General features: G+C 41.7%; 1 protein-coding gene across 2 annotated transcripts in view; it reads right to left on the bottom strand.

Annotated features, from left to right (window-relative positions):
* The window catches only part of LOC118429564, a 38,841-nt gene extending 12,855 nt beyond the window's left edge, over positions 1–25,986 (bottom strand). The window contains exons 1-9 of one of the 2 annotated variants that reach the window (XM_035840087.1): positions 25,525–25,986; positions 11,472–11,786; positions 10,913–11,089; positions 8,904–9,317; positions 8,299–8,658; positions 7,732–7,982; positions 6,626–6,806; positions 2,385–2,438; positions 336–539 (exon numbers count right to left, since the gene is read on the bottom strand). In XM_035840087.1, the coding sequence (XP_035695980.1) occupies positions 336–539; positions 2,385–2,438; positions 6,626–6,806; positions 7,732–7,982; positions 8,299–8,658; positions 8,904–9,317; positions 10,913–11,089; positions 11,472–11,786; position 25,525 (1,957 nt within the window). In that variant the 5' untranslated portion in view covers positions 25,526–25,986. Of the gene's footprint in view, positions 1–335; positions 540–2,384; positions 2,439–6,625; positions 6,807–7,731; positions 7,983–8,298; positions 8,659–8,903; positions 9,318–10,912; positions 11,093–11,471; positions 11,787–25,524 lie in introns of both variants that reach the window. The other variant, XM_035840086.1, reaches the window with a different exon arrangement.
* Positions 25,987–26,379: the final 393 nt, after the last annotated feature.

Below are 26,379 nucleotides of genomic sequence, written 5' to 3' on the forward strand. Positions count from 1 at the left end.
TTTCTTCGACCCTTTTGTCTTCCTGCTTTGGCTCAGACCAGCGATCAGTCAATCAAATACGCCCCCCCCCTCCTATTGCTGCGGATCCGGAGGAAATTCCTAGCCAATCACGTCGCCGTTTACGGCTATTAGGCAACGTGGCTAGTATCTTTGTCTTCAGTAACATGGGACGTGTATCTGATTGGCTAAAGACTGGCCAGCGCTAATGCATAACGCATCAGGAAGGACATATCGCAGGTCAAGATCTTTTGTTAACATATAACGTTACTTTAAGTGACTGGCGTGGTATGAGAAGATGAAGAGGCTGAGACATAAACGTGCCGGCAATCATGTACCTTTGTCTAAGTGATTGAAGATCCGGTTGTACTGTTTCTGCTTGTGGGCATTGCCACCGGTGTACTCGGACAGCACCACCAACTTGGCGGGAACGTGGAAACCGTTCCGCTGGAAGCTCGGAGGGTGAATCAGGCATCCGTGGGACGGCTTGGTGCGGAACACCATGTCGCTACCGTAATATGGCTCAATCTGTAACTCACAGTCTGCAGAAAGGGACAAAAAATTGAAAAGTTCAAATATGACTATTTTTCCAACTTAACTACTAATAGGCCAACAAAACAAGTTTCCAATTGTCAGATTAATGATTATACTAGCTAAGATAAGCGGCAAAGCAACAGTAGAGTCCATTCCAAGTCACCGTGCGGATGCATGTTTGTTGCCATTGTTTAGAATGGATTTTAAAGTTTTGTAATTATATGTCTAGGACATTTGATACTTCAGAAATATTTCTAACACTGTTTCAACTTTATAAATATTTTCCCGGTCCTGTAAAACTTTGGAAATATTCATGATGTTGAATTGGATATATCTAAAGGTTTCTAAATAATAATAACAGCATTCCCCATTATTCATCATTTTCTACCATTTTTGTAACATTTTGTAAATAGATCAGTGGGCTGGGAAGATAGAAATTCACACATCCTTGCAAAATATGGTTGGGTGTCATGCAACAATGACCCACCACAAATGATCCACCAGTATGGGCATTTGTAAATGTGAAAGAATCACACAGAGGTTTCACAATTATTCTAAATAACGACTTTTTTTCAGTTACTTTCAAAATGTTTCTAAACTATTCAAAGGAATTCAAATAGATGAGTATTTTCTTAGTCAATTTTTTAAAAGGATTTCAAAATGTGGCTTGGTTAATTGTTTTATTCAATATGATCCAGACTCAAAATATCACCTAAAAACCCTCATGGTGATTTGGAATGAACGCTATATTGTTTTTCCAATTTTTCCCATTAGAGTCAATTAGAGGAATTGTAATAAGTTTGAAAAAGTGAAAGAATATTTCAGTCACAATAGTTCTAAATTGTTCAAATAATTGAAAATGAAAGTTCTAACATGTTTGAACTTATTTATTACATATGTTGGAAACTTTTTGAAAGTAAGGGTACAAATGTCCCTTTTACAAATAGAATAATTTTCAAACATCTTTGTGTTGCTTTTTTCCTGTTGAAACATGTTCCAACAATTTGCGCTATTTTTCAGACAGCATGTTTGGGTTATTGTCCTCAAAAACGAAGTGCTAAGTCAGCTCCTTTCTCTGCAATGTATATTGTTAGATTTCACAGCTGGGCAGTGGTGGTTCTTTATGTGAAGCTGACAGACAGACAGACATAGTTTTCTGTACTTGGCACGGATGTGTGAATTGCCCTCTTTCAGGCACTCCAGACACGGTACTCAGATACAAAGTATTGTATCAATTTTCAAACATATTCCAACATATGATGAATTTATTGAGTTTATTTATTTCTAATGAGTTTAGAAATTAGCAGAATTAATGCATTTGATATTAGAGATGTTTCGAACATGTATCAATACAGTAAAAAAAAATTAGAAAGTCAAACAGATGTTATAAATACAGTAGAAGCCGTTAATTGCACAACGAATTAACGAACACTTCCGTTAACTGCATGGAATCTCAAAATTCCAAACAGGTTTGGTCTTGCAAGATAACTTCGCATTATTGCACCAGCCGGATAATTGTACGAAAATTACTGGCAAATAGGCCTTGCAATTAAGCGGCTTCTATTGTAGCTTTAAACAGTTATCACAGTTTAATATAAAGATATTTAAAATGTTAGAACAAGTGGTAAGAAACACCCTCTAGGTAATGTCGAGTTGACTCCATAAAACAATTTGTATGCAAAAAAATTACAAACATTGCAAAATAATTACAATGTCAATATCCCACCATACTACTACAACAACTACTAAAAGTATACCTTAGGCTTTCTTTTACATCAGTAAATACCATCCATATAGCCACTTGATCGAAGCTTTTCCATAATGATTGTTGTTTTAATAAGATAATCTCCAACCTTCATCAAGAACTGGTGAGACGTGGCTTACTAGCTGTTGCTGAGAGGCGTCATCTGCAAAACAAAGAGACATAGGTTGGAACCAAAAAAACTCTTTTATTATTTTAACTCTGTCTTTCTTTTTAATCTTTGCATTAAAAGAGAAAGTGCAATCTATTTGACATAAAAATGAAAAATAAAAACAAGTTGTACACAATCCTTCGTGAAGTATTTCTTTTGTTTCTCCTGTCGATTGGACAGATGAGGAGGCAGACAGGCTATTTGCCAGTTTGCCTGACCTGCACATGACTTTTTATGGTGAAGGAGGGGTGTGCAATTCCTTCTCCACCCTCTCGTCTACTGGAGCACTAATTCTCACAGGGGCAACTGTATGCAACGTGTGAGGCGGCTCCAGCAGATGCAGCTTTGTTTTTCGGAGTATCCGTCTCCTAGGAGGACTTCCGACCAAGGATGTAAGGGGTTCCTCCAACCCCCGACTCGTGTGCCATGGCGGGTGCCGCTCATGCCCAAACATGCCCCTAAGGCCTGTCTCGGCCACATAGCCCCACCAAGCCACACAAGGCCCCTAGATACTCATTTATACCTGAGTTAAGTGAGGAAAGTCGTGTAAAGTGCCTTCCTAAGGGCACAAGATTGGTGACACAGCAGTCGGATTCCAACCCGCAACCTCTCGGTCTCGAGCCGCAAATGCTGTGTTTAAGGGGTGGTGTTTAACTATCGACAAATGTCATACTAATGTATGAAAATGATGTTGACTTGACTTATTTCGAAGACCACATACCATCATAGAAGTCTCATCTCAGTGAAAATGCTATCGTAGCATTTTTCATAAATTATGTAAATCAGGCTATGGTTTGCTACCAGCTAAGTCACTTTTTTATAACTTCACTACATTTTCATCACTACGGAATGATAGCATTTCTTTCGATGATGCAAAATAGGTTTTCATTTACATAATTAGCATAGTATCTATTGATATTCCTCTCGATCTCAATTATATATGCCATAGTCTCTACCAGACTCCGAGTCGCTGGAAAAAAAAGAAATGGTACAAATAGAGGAGTATGCCGGCCAGAGGAACATAGCCGGCTAGGCAACAGTAACGCGACCTAGGATCGCGAGCTGTTCCCTGGCCGGTTATATTCCTCTCTATTTGTTCCATTTCTACGATTTTCCAGCGATCCGGAGTCTGGTAGAGACTATATATGCCACATGTTGGAGAGTTTTATCATGAAATGCAGTGCATCTAGAAACTTTCATTAGTAATGATGCCAACAAGCTCATGATTTGCATGGTTTGCACTTACAGAGATCTTCTTGGAGAGCAGGTTTTATATGCTAAATATGAATCAATTATCAGCATTGAAGGAAATGAGGACAATTTCTGGTAGTCTAATCAATGACTCCTTGGTCCGATAGGGAACAAATGTAAGACAGGTTAAGACGAAGTTGATGCGGATGTGATAATTAGCTCCAGTCGTTTAATTTAATTTACTTAAAACCTGCTCCCCAACAAGATTTCTTCAGTGTCACTGACGAAAGATAACGGATGTTATCTGAAACATGTGACCGTTTCCAAAATCATATCCAGTAATTACCTTCGCCAAAAAGGTTATATTTTTGGTTAAAGGCCTCATTTGTGTCCCTAGATGTAGGTCAACAGCATATAACTCAAGAAGCCGTGTATGGATTTTTATGATATTTGGTATTTAAGTAGCGGTTGCGGACAGGAAGGTCGTGTTAGAAAATGGTTGGCGTAGCCTTTTTCTGTCAGGGCGATAGCGGGCCAAACGCGTGCGTCCGCTTTCTTGTAAACAGTATAACTCGAGAACCCTTGAATGGATCCTGATGATATTTGGTAGGTGGGTGGGGGTCAGGAAAACAAAGGTCAAGTTCGATAATGGGCCCGTAGTGACTGTTGCAAAGGTACTGCAGCAAAACTTTTAATTTTGACAATTCGTGTTCTGGACATGCTCTGTCATGATTTTTGAGTGGTAGATAGCCCTTGGGGCAGAAAAGAAGTGCTGTGACTTTTGGTTCCCTAGCGTTTTTTTTTAACTGCAGGCATCGATTTCCTTTCAAACTTTGGACGAGAATAACTCGAGAACGTGTTGACGGATCATCAGGATTTTTGGTATGTAGATAGAATGAGTGAGGACTTACATAATGTAATACGAATTATGCAAATCAGCAGCTAATTTGCATAGTTAATGAAGAAAGTTCATAAATCCATGCCAACAGCATATAAGCTGTGAAGCTGTGTATCGATTTTCATGATAGTGAAAAGTTTAAACTTTGTTCCAACACAAGGGAAGAAACTCACCATAAATTTTCGGCCGAACACTCCGACCTTCATCAGATGAATGATTCGCTGCACTAATCCGGAAGTCGTCGGATGACGTCAGGTAGCAGCGAATCATAAATGGCGGGAAGGCGAAACCTGCCACCGTCACGGTTCAATGAGGGTTGATGTGCCCTGATGTAGATAGCCTCCTTGACGCCCCTCACGAACCAGTCCTGTTCGGAGTCCAAGATGCGAACTTGGTCCAGAGACACGGAGTGGCCAGGAGATTCGACGTGTATATGCTGAGACACTTCTGAAGATGTTGAACTGCGACGTTTATGTTCCATGAAACGGGTTCTTAATGATCGTGCCGCTCCCCCGATGTACGACTCGGTGCACGGACCTCTGAGGTTCTGTCCCGTACAACGAATGTGGTAAACCACGCCGCACTTGTGTTCTTTGGGCGTCTTATCCTTAGGCGCCACCAAAAGCTGCCTAAGTGTCCTAGTCGGCCTAAAGCAGGTCTTAATGCCGTGTGAGTTGAAGGTTCTACGTAAGGCTTCAGACAAATTTTGAATATATGGCAACACTACTAGTCCCTTGTTCACGGTAGTGGGGCGGTTTTGATTGCCAGTCCTAGTGGTTTTAGGTGCTGTCGCTCTGGACACTGCCCACTCGGGGTAACCACACTTACGTAAAGCTTGAGTAATGTGTTCTTTCTCTCTTTTTCTATCTTCCGGGTTGGTGATGATAGAATCAGCCCTATGGAACAAGGTACTGATAACACCCAATTTGTGTTCTAATGGGTGACTAGAGTGGAAATTTAAATACTGGTCCGTATGTGTGGGTTTTCTATAAATTGTTATGTCCAACGAGCCGTCCTCTTTTACCACAGTTAGTGTATCCAAGAAAGGTAAGGTTCCGTCATGTTCTTCTTCAGTGGGGCGTCAAGGAGGCTATCTACATCATGGCACATCAACCCTCATTGAACCGTGACGGTGGCAGGTTTCGCCTTCCCGCCATTTATGATTCGCTGCTACCTGACGTCATCCGACGACTTCCGGATTAGTGCAGCGAATCATTCATCTGATGAAGGTCGGAGTGTTCGGCCGAAAATTTATGGTGAGTTTCTTCCCTTGTGTTGGAACAAAGTTTAAACTTTTCACTATGGAATTTACCAACACAGATGAGCTTTCATTCGATTTTCATGATATTTGGTATTTGAGTAGCAGTTGCGGAAAGGAAGGTTGTGTTTGAAAATAGCCAGCGTAGCATTTTTCGTTAGGACGGTAGCGGACCGAGTGTATGCGTCCGTTTGTTTGTGGAATACATAACTCGAGAAGCCTTGAAAGGATCCTGATAATATGTGGTAGGTGGGTAGGGGTCAGAACAACGAAGGTTGAGTATGATAGTGAGCCCCCTAGCAGCTTCCTAAGATAGTGCAGCAAAACTTCAATTTTTGACATCTCATGTTCTGAACATGATGTGGTCGTGATTTTTGAGTGGTAGATAGCCTAAGTGATGACTTACATAATGTAATACTAATTATGCAAATCAACAGCTAGTTTGCATAATCAATGAGTAAAGTTCAGAAGTCCACTGAATTCCATGATAGGACTTTCAAACTTGTTGGTATTTGCCGTGACTAGGCTTGTTGGTCAGAGTGACCGTTTTCTGGATTAAGTAACATACAGATCAAAGAAGATCAGGCATACCTTCAAATGAGAACGAATGTCATACATTTTGAGAGTAATCCTTGCGTCACTGCGGGGTTAGAACGATACTCGACTAATTTCAGAGATAAAGAATTCATTTTCTTTCTTTTTGTATATTTTGCCATCTTCTAAGTCATACATTTACATATTACTCAATATCTGAATTATGAAATATCGGAGAAATAACAAGACAGTGACGCAGTGAGCGAACCCCGCAGTGAGAGTGCACCTTTAATGAGTTACCTGCGGACGATGGGGAGAGACGGTACACTCGGTAAGGGCTGTCACCTTGCTCCTGACTCTGATCTCGCAGGTACTCGGCCTCAGTAGACTCGTTCATGACGCACCTGAAGTTGGTCTCCCACCTGGACGGGTCTGGAGTGTCCACACCTTCGGTGTACATTCCCGTGTGAACCGCCCACTCCTGAAAGTATGTACCGTCTCCAGTCAGAGATGTTTAACGTTACAGGACGGTGTGTGTGTTGTGTTGCGTTGTGACCCGTGACAATAAAAGTGTATTATGTTGGTGTGTGACGGTACGTGAAGTTTGGGCTTTGGGTCTGTGCAGTGGTAAAGCAAATGCTTAGGTATCGGTCACATTTATTGAACGACCATATTTGTTACACAATAAAAGCAAGATCAAAAACTGAAGATATTTTCTGATTTTCGTGCATGTAACGAATAAGATATTGAAGATGACATTGATGGTACTTAGTTCTATCAAGTGGAATATTCTTGATACATCAAAATCGTAATAAGGTATATGACGAATATGACCGCGGTGTTGAGAAAATAACTGGACGACGATTCTCTTATAAAAACGTTGTTGTGGCGGCAGTTGTATTTCACAACAAAACACACCTACGCATAATTTCATATATATAAAATGAACAAGCAAGAAAGAACACAAAAAGGCATGTTTGCCAGGAGTACAGCTGTGTAGGGGGGAGGGGGGCGAAGACGACTGATACGTGGTATCGAGATAAGAAATCGTAACGTCGCCAAGAGCTACTCGGGGTTGCGTGGGTGCCAGGGGTACTTGAAAACGTACTATGGCTATGGCAAGGTAACATCCCCGTCCCCACGCGAAACTAATCCCTCTCTGCGCAATGTTGGTATTTGACTTATTCAAGAAGTTATTCTATGAAACTGCATTTGTATGTGTGTCACTGTCATGATGCATACTCAATATGTAATTGAGCACTGAAAAGAACATGTAGCCACTTATCGACATTGAAGCGTTGTGACACGTATACAAATTATAACTCAAGTGGACTTGTTACGTGATACTGTCAGCCTTACATGACAAATGATCTTGTTGGGAAAAACAGACAGAAAATAGAACAGACCTTAAAGATGGCGCCGTCTTGGTTCACGTTGTAGTCATGCTGGCTTTTCCGGGGCCACTGGATCTTGACGACCCCTCTCGGCTCATCCACCCACTCTACGCCGGGGACCTGGCCGGAGCTCACCCGCTGACGGAGCCACGGGATCAGCTTCTGCTGGGTCCTCGGCCGCTGCTCCGGAGACAGCCTCGCCTCTTCGTTAACTGGGGCGTTTGTCACTTTTTGTCTCATGCTGTGATGGTCCATGATGAACCCTGAGAAGGCAGAGCAATCACATTCAAACTTTCACACCATTTAATTCTAGAGACGGTGGACGTTGACGCTGGGAAATTTCAAATGATGATGAATCAAACAAATTTTTTAATAACATAATAATGCCATGATATACAGGGATTTGGACAAGATGGCCATTCACCCATTCCTCCGCATATGACTACAGTTCCTGCTCAAAATGGATTAAATTTGCAATATGTCTGATGACGCAAGTTTCTTTTGACTGGTAGTACCTTAGCCGACAGCTACACAAGACAAAAAAATATAACAATGCAATACCACTAATAATTGTCATACCTTCATCTGCAAATGTGAGCTGGACAGCCAAGGAAATGGACTTGATGCCGAATTCTGTCAATATGGCAAGGCTTGAGAGCACCCTCTGAAACTGGGCATGGAGTCTTTGGCCATTGTATTCCTGATGTAAGTGGACTGCTGACTCTGGTGTTAGGCAGATGCATTCAAAGTCAATGGATCCATATGATATGGTTCTTACTTGCACATGAAAGCTGTTAAGATATTCCATAATTGGGTGCAGTTTCTTTGGATTTTTAACAAGATACTTGAACAGCTGCCTAACAGCAGAGTCTTTGTCCAACCTACAGCTGTCTTCGAGCTGTACATCCTCTGCCGTCACCTTGATAGTGGCACGTCGTTCTGTAACCAAAAGAATATGATTCACTTTACATATGTAGAGTGTCAGACAAAGATGTCACAGTCTCTATATCATTAGTATGTTTAAAAGTTATGGTGAAGTTTGAAGTTCTTCTTTCTATTCAAATGAATGTGATAAAGTTGAATTACAATGCATTCATTTGATTTATACATAAATTGCAGCACAACCCCCAAAACAAGAGACAAAATGGATAGTCATATGCATGAATGACAGGAAAGGTGTGCACCTGGACTACAATTTGTGCTTTCAGTTGTGTTCTGGCTGAAGTCAACACTGACATCAGGTTTCACATTTACTATGTCATCGCTGGATGACCGCATGATCTGCTTGACTTCCTTCTGTATTGTCTGGCTGAGAGCTCCCGTTTCATATCTATCTTGAAACTCTTCTTGAGTGTCCATCAGTGCAATGTCCACCCTAAGCTCTCCGGTGCCTTGTTCAGCCAAAAGTTGCATCAGATAGTCTAACTCTTTTGATGCTTTTAAATACGCCATGGTTTTTGCTTGTGAGATACTCTTTGGATATCTGGTCAGTTTGGCAATCTTTGTTCGGAGGTAGTCTATCCGCTTATACACGTCTCCCACTGTTGTGATCTTTGAGCAATCCGTTTTGTCTTCAGTAGGTGATGCGTGGTCTTCAACTGCAATCAAGAAGAAAGTAAACATTATACCATTGTCCTTGTCTGTATTTTAACTGGTAAAATGTCTTTATGCAAAACGTTTCATGCACTCACCAGGACGAACCCTATATTATATCTACTGTTTGTGTTCTTCGGATGACTTGTTTTTTTTTCTAACACTGACCAAGGGCCTCTGGCTGTATGTCCCTAATCAAACCTAGGTTATACTCATTTCGCCTGAGTTCTTGGACTTGTTCTTGTTCTTGTATGGTTACTGGGTAACACCCCTTAGTGTTGGAGTAATCCACCCAGGGCGCAGTACTACTGTTTTATTGGCCGTTACGTTCCTCAGGTGTTGTAATACCCGCCTCACATTATACACGATCTTCGGGCGTACTTCGCGATCGCAGGAAGGTTGGCTGATTTTAAGATCTTAAGATGGTCTTGCGTATTTTTCGCCCAAAACCTGTTCCCTTCACATATAAGCGAGCCTCGTGCGATCGACGGTGAATAAATCTATGATAATGAACCTCCCATGACCTCTTGCACGCGGACAAGGGAATACAAAACGTTCCTCAAAAAAGGCAAGAGATCAATAAATGTTGCTTATTTTGTTGTCGGAATCTTTTTAACCAATGAATGGAATGCGCGGGCATAATAGAAATGGCACAAGAAAGGAAAGTGTGTCACAAAGCCAGCCTACATACTGCCACAGGGGCCACAATGTCAGAATTACCCTCACATTCCCAGAAATTCAATATTTGTAAAAAATCGGAAGTCGGGTGAATGTCGCCCGAATGTCGCCCGACTAACGGGCGTTCGCCATCCGATTTGCGTTCGATGATTAATAACTATGTCTGTGCTCGCCTATCCGTCTTCAATCGTTGGATTGACGCAAGACTATTGACCGATACCCTTGCGAGGTACGCACGATTTGCACTCACGATCTGCGACTCGGTAACGAGCTCTGCGATCTCGGAGATCTCCTGCGACTTGTCGCTTATGTTAAGAACATGTTTCGCTGCACCGCGACCGTCGTAAGACTCCTGAAAATTGCCGGCGATCCCTAGAAATAGCAAGATGATCGTGAGAACACCGGACGTCTTACTCACGAAATGTCATTTAGAGCTCGTAAACTAGTCTTCCGATCGAATCGCGCCTAATGTGAGGCGGGTATTACACCTCTTTCTTGAACTTACCTTAACGGGATTAGCTTGAAGAGTGATTGAATATGATAGACTATTCCAGTCCATAGTGGTTCTTGGGAAATATGAGTATTTGAGACAATCTTTATTGGTCTTGATGAGTTTGTATGAGTTTGGTTGATTATGTCGAGATTGCCTTAGGTTCAGCTGCAAATAGGAATCAGCCGGTAGGGCTAGGAGTGAGGAAATATGTATAATGTGTATTTCCCATGGGCATAATATTGGCACTTAATATGGCTTAATGGGGATTCACACCCAGAAACTTTTGCTTCTGCATAAGAACTGACCTTACCACCCGACTATGTCCCTACAATAATTACCCACTAATTAGATATAAATGAATTCACTCTTAATCAAATATCCACAATCTTTATAAAAATATCAAAAAGACAGTCAAAAAGCACAACCTACCATTATCTGAATCCTGTGTCTCCGTGTCTAGGGGAGGTGAAGCTGAACATCCGATGCCACTTTCTGCAGAGCTGTCAGAGTGATCTGATCCTTCATCATCACTTCCCATCTTGAGATGTTTAGGACTGGCATGTACAAATAAGTCCTCTGGAGCATTCCTCTTATTCATGTTCGAAACTGCTATGCAAAATAAAAGGAACGTCAATTTTTCTTTACGTGTGCGTCTATCTAAACGTATAGGACAACAATGATGAGAGAGTCTAAATAGCATAAAATTACGTTCTGGAAAGAATGAATAAATGTTATACCACTTTTATCCAAGAATGTTTTACTGTTTAAAGAAAGTAGCTCATGAAAACAAGTAACTTTGAGCTCCAAAACAAAGATAATTATCAGAAGTTAGGCATTTAGTGATTTTATTGTATTATTCTTATATATAGTGGAATATCTAATTGCCTCTTTGATTAAGATTTGTACAAAATCATCAGCATTTATAACAGCTCAAAGTTACATGACCAGCTAGAACGATTCTGTCCTATAACATATGAAATAAACTTACCCTCCATCTTTTCCACATCATCAGCTTCTTCTGCTAGCTTCCCCTTATTAAGCTGTCTTAACAGGTCCTTCAATAATAAGAGATTTCCCACTCCCATCCTGCCATCATCTTCTAACATGTTAAAGATTTCATGGGGCTTTGCTTTCTGAACTCTTCCTCTGGCAATAAGCTTGTCGGTAATCATTGACATTCGCAAGCTTTCTACTTCAGATTCAGACAAATTTTCATTAATCTTCATGTATAACTTGTTACGAGGGGAAAGTTCATTGTTGATAGGTTGTAAGTTGCCCTCCTCAGACTCAATGGAGGTGGCCACTGTTGAAAGAACAGAAATAAGTCTAAGAAGGTTGTACAGTGGATTCGCTACTGTAAAAAATGTTAATCCTCCAAAGGCAAGGAAGTGTATGGTCTAACAGGGTTAAACCGACTGGACAGCTCTGTCCAGTCGGTTTAACCCTGTTAGACCATATGGAAGCGCGGTGTGAAGACTAGGCCACTGCTGCCTATCCCTACTACAAATGTACTAGTACTGAATATTAATAGCTGGCTATCAAAGACGTATGAAATTATTTGAGGGGTCATATGGATGGTGTCATCAACTTTTATTGCCCCCAGGCTAAAACATGGAAAACTGTGGCAATGAAAACGCATAACCATGGCAACGGTATTTAGATAGGTATAGATGAGGGCCTGAATGCCTTTTTCCGATGAGCGTTACGAGCCATTTAAATACACTGTTAATCGTTACTGACCCGCTCTAATTCATCATTAAGCGTTATTGGTATATTATTCGTGAAGCGTTATTGGCTGTTTTAATTCGTTAATCGTTATCCCAAATTTACCGTTAAACGTCACGAAAAACTTTGTCGTCACAAGTTACGTTCATACCCAAAAAGTAAATGCCGATAGAGCTCCTGAAAGTGCAGGAAATGACGTTTCAAAGTGTCCAGATATCAAAATTTCTCCGCGCCTCCCGGCCTTCGGCGCTTGACATGTAAAAATATGTTGCGGAAGTGTCGCCCTCAAAAACATTTTCATTCTTACAGATTTCAGTACCAAACTCAGCTTAGTTTCAGGCAAAATGTACTCCTCGAATGCAGAAAATGAGGTTTCTCCAGACCTCTCTCGCTCACGACGATATGGAAAAAAATGTTGGGGCGTGGGTCGTCGCCAAAAAAAAACCTTTCTCTCTAATAAAATTTCATTTCATTTTGCTTCGTCTGCCAGCAAAATTTGTCCTTCAAAATGCAGGAAATGGACGCGTTTCAGACGGTCCAGATTTTTAAATTCCCCCGGACTTATCTTGCACTGTCTTGTTCCTCCGAGCTCGAAATAGTAAAAATATGTCGAGGGGTGGAGGTCAAAGCTATAACCATGTGTAATTTTGATGGAGATGTCATTTATACCCCCATTCTACTAGGACGGCGCTCTCGCGGAGCCCTCACGGCGATGGCAGATTTGACCATCGCGATGAGAGCGCGGTGAAATCGCCAAGGTTACCGTGGGAGCGCGGTGAGAGCGCCGTGAGAGCGCGGTGGGAGTGCCATCGCCACGAGAGCGCCGTCACCACGGCGATGGTATGGAGCGCTGCCATACCATCGACGTGAGAGCGCCGAGGATGGCGATACAACAATGATCGCCATGAGACCGCCATAAGAGCGCCTAGAGAGCACGACGAGTTAGCTTGGTCGCTAACCATACTTCTCGGTCAGCTAACTCATTTGGCATGTTATGTATCTATGTTTGTCCAATTTGTACTATTTTCCCCGCGACCTGTGGAGCCTGGTAGAGACTATGAGCTTCATACGCACCTCAAACGGACTTGAATATATACACATGTGTGACCCCGCCTTTCAATCTTTATTCTTGAAGAAGTATAGTTTGATGATTTTATTTTGCCAAATCATACTTTGTGTCCTGAATCACTTCCTAATTAAAATCATGGGTAATACAAATCGGACAACTACACATACAATGCTTTTATTCAGCGTTTCGAATCACAGGATTTTTCCAGATTAGATATGACAAAATTGACGAGAAAGAACTCGAAGAAATGTTCGAAACATAGCAGTGATGTACAATGAATTAAACTGAGATGGAATAATCAGGAACACGAATTCGAAGGTTTATTATGTCTTGACTTATTTTTAAATGTCAACAGAAGCATTTTACTTTTCATGTTCTTAACCTGTAAATTGAGATTATGAAGACTTATTTTCAATAGATCAAATAGTTTCACTATTCTATAATTTACGATGATAACGTGGTATGATAATGATATATTCATTTTGAACAAGTTACATGACAAATTTAAATTAACAAGAAAACAGCAAGTCAAACGTATGAGTTATCTTAGACTCACGCTGAGCCCTGTACAGTGACCAAAAAAATTGCGTAAGACGTAAAGGTATTACTTAGTAGACAATGAAAACCCCAAACGTTCTCTATCTCAGTCTGAAATTCGTTAAGTTATCTTTTAAGTCTTTGGCAGCCCATAAAAATTGCTGTCGTTTGAGTTTTCCGTCGCGCTGAGAGCGCGCTAGCGTCGCAGGACAGATTCCACTAGAGCAGCTTTTTCTGCCATCGCGGCGCTCTCACGGCGATGGGGACAATTTGCTATCGCCGTGAGAGCGCAGTGAGAGCACCGTCAAGTGGAATGGGGCCTAAGCTAGCTTATTTATAGTCTGTCGGCAAAATTTGCCGAAAAAATGCAAGAAATAGCATTTTAGAGGGTAACGATTTAAGATTTTCCCGGGGGAGCATATCCCCGGACCCCCGATGAAACGTTGCGCCTTTCGCGCTCCATGTGCTGAGAATTTTGTCAGCAATAGTGAAATGACCCCACAAGAAATATGCTGCTGCCACCTCTATGGTGTAAACACTAGCGCCCCCAGGGAAGCAAATGTCTCTGAGGTAGCATAGATTGTCCCTGTCATTCCTCCAGGTTCTGGGGACCATTCTTTCTCACAATCTCATTAGTCAGATATTTTCAGCCATTGAGGTAACCAACAGCCTTAACCCTATCTAGACCGGGGGGGGGGGGGGGGGGGCTAAAAGTGCCGTCGTATAGATTCCGAACGACTCGTGCTAGGACTACGAAACTTGGTGACTTTTCCTAAAATATTTTTGGCAATAATTCTGCCAAAAAATGTTACTTTTTAATTTTTCTGTTGCCATGGCTACGGGTTTCTGACAGGTACATATTGCCAAATTTACCAAGTTCAGTTTATAAATAGATTATGACATTTCATGGTTTTATTGCTAGACCACACTTATTTATCTATATCATTAACCCTATTCAGACCGGGGGGGGTTTGAGGCCCGCGCCCAATTCGATGTCGTATAACGCCAGAACGGCTTATACTAGAGCTACCAAATTTAATGAGTTTTTGTAAAATATTGTTAGCAACAATTACAAGAAGTTTGAGAAATTGTCCTTATTTCTTGTTGCCATGGCAACCGTTTGTTGATAGGCAGTTTTGCAAAAAAAACGCTAATTTTCGTTCTAACAATGTAGTTTTCACGCTTATTTGCTTTGTTACTGCAGCATCTTCTTCCATGAATAAAATCTTCTGTTATTATAAATATGTTTCGTAATAAGATGTGCATAAATTATGCTAATCTGAGGTCGTCATCAGCCCAAAATCCAAGATGGCGGACCGTATGGCCAGATCAAGATAAATTACCTTATAATCCCTTTAAATTTGTAACTACCTGGTATTTGTTCATCAAAAAACATCTAAATGAATGTATTTCGTCTAATTCCATGGCCTTTGGTGATTATTTGTCGCAAAATAAATTTTTTTTGAAAATTCAAGGTGGTGGATATGATATGGCGGAGCCCAACTGGTATCTTAGATGTGTATGACGTCATTGACGTTGCTATTGGCAACACTAGTCGTAACAAATATTATCATTCTGTAATCTGCACTTGCTGTTACATTTTTGTAGCAAAACTCGAAGTTTTCTTAGAATACCCTTTTTTCATGGGTCCGGCCCAAACAATCAAATTTATGACGTCATAATTACATCATATTACGTTAACGTAGCGTCAAACGTCTTATACATGTCAAATATTATGTCTATATCATTTCCTGAAAATTCGGTGGCCACGAAACACGTCGTTTATGAGTTAGAAGTTAGGAATTAGAAGTGACTATTTGACATTCAGTAGTTTCTAGCGAGGACCAATAAAATAGCTGCTGGCAGGTCACTGACATTGGGCGATAACTGCGAGCTTTTCGCACCCTTGCTTATCATGCAAATGCCGTGAACTCAAATCAAGCAGGCATTATTGTTCGTCATTTTGCACCGTGCGGGAGCTTTACTTGCTCACAAACAACTCTATATATCAGTTTAAAAAGTTTACTTTGGTGATCAAAAGGTGACGGGACTGTAGCGAGTTTTCCTGCATTAAACTTTTTGAAATGACGGCCCTACAGTTTATTTCCGTCTCTTTTATTACGCGCTTTGTCACTTTAGTTCTATTTTTTCGTCCACTTGAACCTCAAGGCTTCGTGGCGTAGTTGACTAGTGATTGGATTAGTAACTTTTGGACCAGAGTTCGAACCTGGCGTGGTGCAATTTTTAAAAAGTTTTAAAAAAGTTTTCTTTGTTGAATATTTTACTTTTTATCACTATACGGTCGTACTTTTGTAACTGAAATGCTTCGCTTCTTGTCAGTCACCCAAAATGTTGTCACCCCCAAAAGTTGTGACTTTTAGTAAGTAAGATAAGATTGGTTTATTAGTTCAGTCAGTGAACAATAAAATACATCGCAGCTACTTCTACACAGTAGAAGAGGCTGAATTGCGCATTTTAGACATTGTACTTCATACATGTGTAAAATCTATGAAAATATACAATTACAAGAAGTCGTATTATAGGAATAAAACAAAGGGAAACAAAACAAATTGTTATACAAAGTATAAATGAAGACTGTGGCGGTGGATTGAGAGACATGGGAGATCTTTTCAGGTACATGTATTTAAAAGGTGGGTGAAGTATGGGATGGGGCTGTTTTTGTAACGATTTGTTTTGGTCGATGGAATGCAAAGTTTGTTCGCACTTTTTAGGTCTCTACCATGAACTTCCGAACGTGTTGGGGGTAGCCAGCTTCTAAACATAGGGGAACTAAACAGAGATTTGGCAAACTTAAGGCTAAGGTTTTTCCTCCTGTTTTCTAAGGAGGGGAGACAAAAATGGGCTAGGGCTTCATCATAACATGTGTAATGGAGGCCAAGGATAATTCTTAGGGCACGTTTTTGTACTCGCTCGATCTTCATGGATTGCAGCGCCGTGATACTCGGGCTCCAAACTGGAGCAGCGTACTCTAAAGTAGGCCGTATGTAACCCTGATAGAATTCGATGAGATCTTGTGTGGGGAGTCCAAATCGTTTTAATTTTTTCAGCCAAAAAAGGCGTGAACTTGCCTTTTGTGTAATGATGTCAACATGTTTGCTCCAACTAAGATCTTTGGAGAACCATAGGCCAAGTATACATGCGTCTTCCGTGTATTCAAGGGGCGTATCGTTAAGTGAGATTGTCGGAGGAGGGGGGCAGTCTTTCATAAACGAAATCATTAGTAGTTTAAATTTTTCACCGTTTAGGATCATGTCGTTTTTTGACGCCCAGCCATTTAATTCATCCAGGGATGTTTGTACTTGGCTGGGTTCATAGAACATTCTACTTTCACATATTGATAAGTCGTCGACAAATTTATAACGGTCTAAAACGTCTTCTCTGAGGGCGTCATTAATATAAATTAAGAAGAGTATAGGACCTAATTTTGTGCCTTGGGGGACGCCAGACGAAATTTCTCTCCAACTTGAAGTTACACCGTGGTAGCGGACACATTGTAATCGGTTACTAAGAAAATTGCAGAGCCATGGCAAAATTGAGGGACGTACATTATACTGTAACATTTTGTTAATTAAAGTGGTGTGATTAATTCTATCAAAGGCCTTGCTGAAATCTGTTAAAAGAATCGTTTGGATACTTTTTGGGCTTTCTGCACCAAGGAGGATCGAGTTGACCATTGCAGTTAAGTAGTGAACAGTGGACATTCCTCTTCTACAGCCAAACTGGTTGGGGTCCAGTACATTTGCCACGTCCTGAAGAACCCATTTCGTTACAAATGATTCAAAAGCTTTGATAAGGACTGAAGTTAGAGAGATTGGCCGTAGATTGTTAAGTGAGGCTGGCGACTTTTTGGGAATTGGTGAGATAATGGCCTGCTTCCATTGTTTTGGAACATAGCCTTCCTCTAAAGAGGAGTTGAAGATATGAGCGAGGACTTCGCTGAATTCAACCGCATACTGTTTGACTATTTTAGGGGGCACGTCATCCGGACCGTTACTCTTATTAGAGTTAAGGCGTCTTAACGTTTCGTAGACCTCCCATGGGAAAATACGTGGTGGCCTGGACGGTGATGGTAGGTAAGTGGGTAACAAGTCAAGATCTAAACGGGGCAATTCATTCACTATTGATGAGAAGTGATCATTGATTAGTTCGGCAATGTCTTTGTCATGTAAGTGCGCATTGTCAGGGAGACAAACCGAGACAGGGGATCTAGAAGAGTTTAAAATCTTGCGCAAACATTGGTGCCATTTAGCTGGGTTATCTTTCTTAAGGGATTTTACCCTGGAAACATAATGGCGTTTTTTAGCTTTTGCACATAAACGAATTACCTGGTTTCTCATCTTTCTGTAAAGGGCCATGTTACCTGTATGAAAGGCTTTTTGTCGTTTTCTTATTGCAGACTTTATCTGTGGGGTCATCCATGCTTTGTCGCCATTATGTTTTACAAACGATTTGTAAGGGAAGTGATGGTCAATTTCAGCATTTAGAGTGTCGTAAAAATTGTCAACTTTAGTTTGGGTATCTGCGGCGTCCATGACCTCAGTCCATGGGTGCTGTGAAATCCATTGTCCAAATGAGCGTATATTAGAATCTTTCATTTGCCGAAAAGTTACTTTAGTTGTAGTGTTGGTGGGTTTGTGGTCTACTGGGTACCAAAGCACAGTGTTGTGGTCGCTCTGGCCCAATGGCTCTTCAATACAAGGGTTTTGGTAGGATGACTTCAAGTTAGTAATTATCAGGTCGAGTACTGCCCCTCCCCTAGTGGGGTGTTTCACGACTTGGTCGAGCTTGCTTCCATGAAGAACGGGTTTGATTTCGAACCTGTTAAAATCTCCCATAATACATATTCCCCCGTGCGGATATTTTGTGGTAATCTTGTCAATACTGTGGAGAAGATAATCACCTAACATATCCTGGTACGGACTACTTGGGGGGTTATAAACAACACAGATAGCTAAGTTTGTAATGTGCCTTGGTGTCCAATATGGTTTAGCTAGTACCCATAGACACTCAAGCTCTGTTGGTGTTACGATAAAATCAATAATTTCAGCGGGTATACTCTCTCGTACATAAATGGCAATGCCCCCGCCACGGCTGCCAGTAGTGCGACAACGGGAAAAGAGTGTGTACCCTTCTATATTAGTGCATTCTACAGGGTGACTAGGTGTAAACCATGTTTCTGTTACAACACCTACATCGATATTATGACCGGTCATAGTATCAGACAAATCATCGAGTTTGTTTACAAGGGAACGTGCATTGCAAAGTAAAAACGATGGTAAGGATTTAACCTGTTTCGCTACAACAGTCTCCAGGGGGGACTTCTTCCTAGAAAACCCCGTGGCATCGATGGCGGGGCTCTCAAGGCGTCTGCAAAGGATACTCCGGTGCGAACTCTCGTTGGGCGGTCACCGTGCAGGAAGCTTATAAAGTTTTTTGCAAGTTGGATAGTTCCTTGTCCATTCAGGTGCACTCCGTCATGGCTGATGTGATGCAGACCGACGTTGCTATTGTCGATGAAGTGCCAGCCGTTCCTGTCGCACATTTGCTGCATGCCTATGTTGACTTGGCGGGTCCAACCTACATCACCATTGGCCCGCATGATCACACCTGACACCGCGATGTTCTTCGCGCCAGATTGATTAAGTGCCGATGCCAGGTGGTAGGCTTTCTGCGTTGCTAGGTGGGGAGGCTCGTTGTTGTTGTTGGTTCCTGCGTGGACTATGACTGTGTTGGGGTTTTCATTCCGGACAATTCTTTGTGCAGAGGGGATCAGCTGTTCTAGGCGGGCTCCACGGTGGGTGTAGCACTTGACGTTGTTTCTTCTGGACATCTTCTTGCCTTTGAGGTGCTTTATCATGGAGTCCCCGATGATGGCTATCTTTTCTGGCGCAGTGGAGTTGTAGTACCTGGCTTGCTGACGTTTCCTGTAGAGCCCAATCTGTTGGGCGATCGGACACTGTTGGGTTTCTGTTTGAGACATGACACATTCCTGAAGAGAGTCAACATCATCTCTGCCTGGTGTGGACAGTGGGGAGAATCTGTTTGACGTTCTGATTGTCTCTTGTGGAGGTTTGTTTACTTCCACATTCCTTTGAGTGCATCTTTTCCTAGACGTTTCCCAGTCGTCAGGCTCTTGTTGTGGTTGTTGTCGTTGTTGGGTTAACTCCTCGATGATTCGTAAGAGTGAGGCGTTTTCATCACGGAGTCGCTGCACTTCCGCTATTAAGTCTTCACTTCCGTTAAGTGCATTAGTTTCACGGTTTTTGTTGTCTTTAAGCGTCTTTAACTCTGCCCGGATTTGCTGTATCATGTGTGTTAGTTTTTTTACATCTTCGGGGAGAGCTTTACACGATTCGCACGCCCCATGGTCACACAGAAGGCAGGAGTTCGAGTTCATTGTACTCACAGAAAATTCCTTATCTCCTGTTTGATTGGGAGTGCAAGGATCTAGGTGATATGGTGGTCGCGCTACCTTGTCATTATGGGGTGGGTCATTAACTATATCATTGTCCTCAACGAGTGACTGTGTATCGTTACTGTCACTTGTTTGGCTGAGCATGCAGGAGTCAAGGTTAGGACGTATACAGTCACGGAGTTCTCTCGACAGGTCGCCATGTTTGATGTAGTTAAACAGGGCTACGATATCCTTTATCAAGGTAAAGCGTTGAGAAGTGTTTTTGTTACGTCTTACTAACCTTCCGTCAACGAGTGAATCCAACTTGATTGGGAGTCCTTCAAACTGCACAAACAGTTCCTGTCGGACTTCCTTCAGTGCTTCCGTGGTGGTGGGGTTGTTGTTAGGCACTATTTCGGCAATCCTATCAGCCTGCCATGCCGGGTTGTTTTGATGGCGTTCAAAAGCGGACAATCGTTGTAGAATCTTGGCTTTTAGATCCAAGCAAAGTTGTGAGGTAAAGGCCATTTCTCTGCGTTCTTGATCCCGAACAGCAGATCCAGGAAACCAGCGTCACTTGGAGCAGAACAAAGGCGGGAAGCCAGGCTGCCCTCCCACACAGCCAAACGGTTGGAGAATTTTAACGAAATCTGAGCAACAGGACGTCAATTTGCAACGATTTTTGGTCCTATACGCTTCAAGTACTTCAGGCAATACCCCCACTTGACGATTGAAGACTGATGTTCACTTAAAAGCACTCAAAAATACGTTTTTTGTAGACCCAAGTATCAGAGCCCCAAAACAAACCGGTGTTTGGTAGCGCGCCACCTAGCGAATGCGAATAGTACGTGTCACCCTATGTTTCAGTGCTATTTCCTTGCATTCACAAAAATAAAAACAGTACGTAGTTCTACAACTTACAACTTGTACCTTGTAACAAGGTAAAGAGACGTCTCTGATGACCCGGTGTACAACGGCTGTAGTAAGTTGTCAAATATATGCGTTATGCACTCAAGTCGTGTTGTTTGCTGATTATTCAGTCCGTCCTTCTATTCTATATAACCAGCATTCAAAGGGACCAGCTCATAAAAATACATGCTGCAAACTAAAGGAAGCCCCACAAAGATGTCCTTTGTAATGTATTGACGGTATTTACTGCTATTAATCGACGGACAATAGGTGTGAAACATTCCTCCCTGGCCCTCGCGTGCCACCGGTCTGGTGTTAATTGGTTACTCTGCATTTGAAAGAGCGGACTTCATGGGCGTTGCCCTCGCTAGAAATCTACTGAATGGGAATCAGAGCTAGGCCACCCCCCCTCGGTCCAGGGATGACCAAAAAAGCCCAGTCTGAAAAGGGGTAACCATCCTGTGTAATTTTAGATTACGTTGCTATTTAGATATTCATCATCTGTTGATTTGATGACGTTATGGGTTGAAATCCAAGATGGCAGACAATGTCATCAGCAACGGTAAATACATGTTCTTTCTACTCAAAACACATTCACTCGAACCTTTATAGTCCACTTCTATTGGGATTTGGGGTTATATGTAGAAAAAAAAACGTATTCTAGAAAATTCAAGGTTGTCGATCCAAGACGGGGGAGAGTGACGTCAATTCTGACGTCATGTAGGCATCAGTTGTGTTGTTATTGGCGAGAAAAGACTTGACAGACTTATAATGTACCAATATACCAATAACTTGCCTTTCATAGTCAACGTTTTGTTTAATACCTTTACGTAGAGAGAAAATTCCATATTTAGGCGATTATAGCCCAAAATATGACAATATGACGTCATAATTACGTCATATTACGTCACATTGATACCAAAATTACAGAAAATATAAAGCTTAACCAGTACATCATCCTCTCCACATTCAGTGATCGTAACCGAAGCCGTTTTGAAATTACGAAAGGAGGCGGGGGCGTCAAAAGAGCCCTTAAAAGTCCGATCTAGATAAGTTAATAAGCAAGATATCAATCTCAAAAACACACTGGCAGTAGCACAAAAATTGCTTGGCAAGCCACCAACTTTCACCCAAGCCAATTCCGAGTTACTAGTACGAGGCGGGTTGAGGGGGCACACCCAAGTTTATTTGGGGTTTCAAATGGAGGCGGCACACCCTCAAGTCTAGCGACCATCTCTTCCAGGGAATTATCCTGAAGCAAAATAACTGGTTATGGGGTGAGAGGATATTCCTTCAGCTACAAGACCAACTGAGTTCCGATCCTTCAACTTCTCTAATTTTGAAAAATGATAGGGAAAACCATTATTTTCATGTCAAAAATGATGCACAAAATCGGGCATTTTCCACGGTGGTCAAATACGGGCTCAAAATCTCCCATGTCTAGCCGAATTCGAACCCTCTTCTACGAGGTTCCATCTGACGTAATTCGAACCGAACCCGTGTTCTATTTAGGTCATCTGCGGTCATTGCAGGTAAAACCGTGCATTCTGGCATTTTCCCCCCAACTAACTTGAATCAGGCGAAAAATATACTTTTTAACCAATATAAACAATTTTCTGGATAGTACACCTATGCTTTCACTTTGTTTGGGACCTGTAATATGTAACGAAGCTACTGGCGTTTTTGTTGGTGACCTTGAATATCATAAGTGTTGTTTACACCGGTATCAACTACACCCTCCCGCTCTCCGTGCGGTATGACATGCGTGTAAACATCGTTTAAGATCTCCACCAAGAAGAGTCCAACATAACTCATTGACGGCTCAAAATGACCGCAACGGTTTTCCCGAGATTTCTGTTTTTGGGATTTTTAAAAAATGCCTTAGATTTTGAATTATTGGTAATTAAGTGCGAAAAATGGCATTTTTACGCATATTTTTGACTGTAACTTTGCTTAAAATTAGAAATTAAAAAATCCCAAAAACAGAAAGTTTTATTTGCCTCTCAGATGACGAAAAACATAAAAATCGAGAATTTGCCATGGCACTTGCGGCCCATCTTATCAAGAGTATGGTCAAATTGAAGGCCTTCCTTGAAACAGAAAATAACCGTCTTTGGTAGCAAAATCGAAACAAAACAAATATCTCAATTCAAACAGGAAGATTCAAACTATCTAATATTACGAATTTAATCTTATTTTGAAAACATTTTCTTTGTCATAACATCTTGTTTATTTTGAAATATTTTACAGTTAGCAAATAGTAGGCCTCTTGTAACCCGATACTCTGTCGAACTCGCATAGCAACGGGAAAGAATACCCTAGCAACCGACCGCCGTGTTCGCAGTGGATAAAACAGAATGAAGAAGATTTTTCCGGCAAGCACGACGGATACTGCCAGAAAGAGGAAAGTCTAAAGAGTAATCCAGCCAATTATGAAAAAATTCTAGTACTACAGTTTTTTTTAATCATCCAAGACGCGCGGCATTGCAACGTGGCTTAACACAGCGCTTCAAAGGTCAATCTGGGGCACGGGCCTGTTTACATTCAGGCGTAGGGATATCCCGGAAGTAAGGCGAGTGTACGAAAGAGGATGCTTCTCCTTCAAAGCACGAAGGAGAACTCTGCCTCGGAAAAGCTAAAGTGGCTCTCGATGCCCGTCTGACGGGGCACGAAGCCTCGTTACACCAAACCCGGCTCGAAGAGACGGTCCGGTGGAAGAGAAACAGCCGTGGTTTAGGAAAACCTAAACATACAGCGAAAGCAAAACCACCAAACTGATCCTGGGGTACCCAGCTAACCGATTCTCCAGACTCAAGACTTTAACGCCCTCTTCCAACAGAAGATCCTACTTCGCATGCGCGGACTAAAAATACCAGACATTCCTGTTCAATTCTGGCAAATCTTGTCCAATTCTGGATTCCTGGCAAACGGTCGCACATTGTAATATTAGGCTAGCCCCGGAGGCGTCGTCAAAAAGCAGGGTTTGACAGAAAATCCCAGTTTATCATACTAACAGGAATTCCTAGAACTCATACCTTCCAATTGTATTATGCAAATAAGGTCATGATTTGCATAATTTGTCTCGGTTTATCATCCTCTCTAACTAAGAGGCACAAATCCAAAGTATAGAATCCAAATTTCTATCGCAACAGAGGCCATTTTAGTGTTTCCTGATTAATTACGTAAGCATGAAACTAATTTGTATGATTTAAGTCTAATAATGTTCACCTGAACTAAGCTTCATAATGTTGCAAGTATGACATTCCCCTCATGTACCACTACAGGATTATTATATTTTTCATTAAATATGAAACAAGGTCGTCATCTGCATAATTAACATCTTTTGACATTTCCCTCTTTCTCAGTTACATATGTATCACGTTTGAAAGTCCTATAATGGAGTGCAGTTGATTTATAAACTTTCCTCATTAACTATGCCAATTATTTCATTATGTAAGATAGCACTTAGGCTATCTACATACCATAAGTCATAAAGATCCGTCGACACGTTCTCGAGTTATTCTAGTCCAAAGTTCGAAAAGAAATTGGCGCCTGTAGTTTCACAAAAGCCGCTAGGGAGCCCAAGCTTACAGCACTTACTCCCCGGTGATAGGGCTATCTACCACTTAAAAATCACGACCACACCATGACCAGAGCAGCAGTTATCAAAAGCGGAAGTTTTGCTGCAGTACCTTAGGAAGCCGCTAAAGGGCTCATATCAAATTGACCTTCGTTTTTGTGACCCCTACCCACCCTCCAATTATCATCAAGATCCATCTAAGGTTTCTTGAGTTATGCTGTTCTCACACACACACACACACATACACACACACACACACTACATGAGACACACACCCTATTCATACCCAAACATATTTTGAGGCTGAAGATTCTGTAGTCTATACAGGTATACCAAGTTATCAATGTAACGTATCACAAACAACACAGCAGTGTAGGATCAGCTTGACCATAACCACAAGCTACAACTAGATATTTCAAAACTCAAGAACTAGTTAGCACCAGACAAGCCCCAGGACATGCAATCAACCGATTCATTCACAAAAGTGAAATTACAAACTACTGTAAACATCAGTTCGGTTCTGTCCGAACAAAGTGCATACAGCCTACAAAAGTGAAACTATTCTATAATACATAGTATATCTATCATATTTGTGAGTTATGTTGTAATCGTCCGCATGCAAATAAAGACACAACCCAGAAAACAAACATTCCTTCATAAGGCGACTATTTTACGATAAGTGTACATTATCTTAACGCACCTTACACAACCCCTCCTAAAGGTACGGTGTGACACGAATTACTTAATGTTCCATACTAAAATCTACACTGGGATATTTACCTAAATACCGTAGCACTGACACTTACTTGTGGGCTGTCTTGCGTTTTCCTTGGGAACTTCAAAGCGCCCCTGAGGAGGTATTGTAGCTGCTCTCCTGGAGACTTGTGAGTCTGCTCCGTTAACAGTTCCTGGGTGTATGGTCCCTAGTAACGCAAATCTCTCCGGATCACCCGAGTCCTAGTTCACGTTCAGGAGCTATATTTTTACTGTCTTTTAAGACTCAAAAGTACTAAATGCTAGCCTAATATTACAAAAGGGCTGACAGGATCGACAAACCAAGTCAAATCCCGGACTTTTCTTCGTTTTGTGTGCCCTTCGCCACGGAGCAGGGGCGTCGCAACGAAATGGCGCAGGCAAGTTTTCCGGGTCCAAGTTCGCCTCTCCGGAGCTCAGTTTCCCTGTGTCTGATTCTTGTCGTTAGAATTATCTAAAATCAAACAGAGTTGACTGAAAATCTCAATGGACGGGCAAATTGCCGATAAATTTTTGCCAACGTTAACATTGCCAGATTGCACGCGACGGATGAGACCCAACAAACCCACAACCGCCACAGTTAAGGTCCGCGGAAAAAAGGACTGCGTACTTCGTATATCACACCTTTATACCTGTGAGCGGAGTCTCCTGGGATAGGGGAAGTCCCTGACGTCATCTTCCATGTTTCAATCGGAAAGTCCCGACGATTAACGTTGTCGTAGAATGGATCACTCCGCTATTGTTCTGACTTCAAGAAATATGTACGCTTGTCGCAGGATTTCCTTTTGTTGTTGTTCAAGATGTAGTAGTCTTTGAGATATTATCATTTGTGTAGGTTTTGTCAGTTTGATGTTTGATCGACTGAAATAGTTCAGCCTCTTTGCTTTAGTCTTTAGTTTAAAGTGAAT

Source organism: Branchiostoma floridae, chromosome 13, assembly GCF_000003815.2.
Source record: "Branchiostoma floridae strain S238N-H82 chromosome 13, Bfl_VNyyK, whole genome shotgun sequence".
Classification (NCBI taxonomy): domain Eukaryota; kingdom Metazoa; phylum Chordata; class Leptocardii; order Amphioxiformes; family Branchiostomatidae; genus Branchiostoma; species Branchiostoma floridae.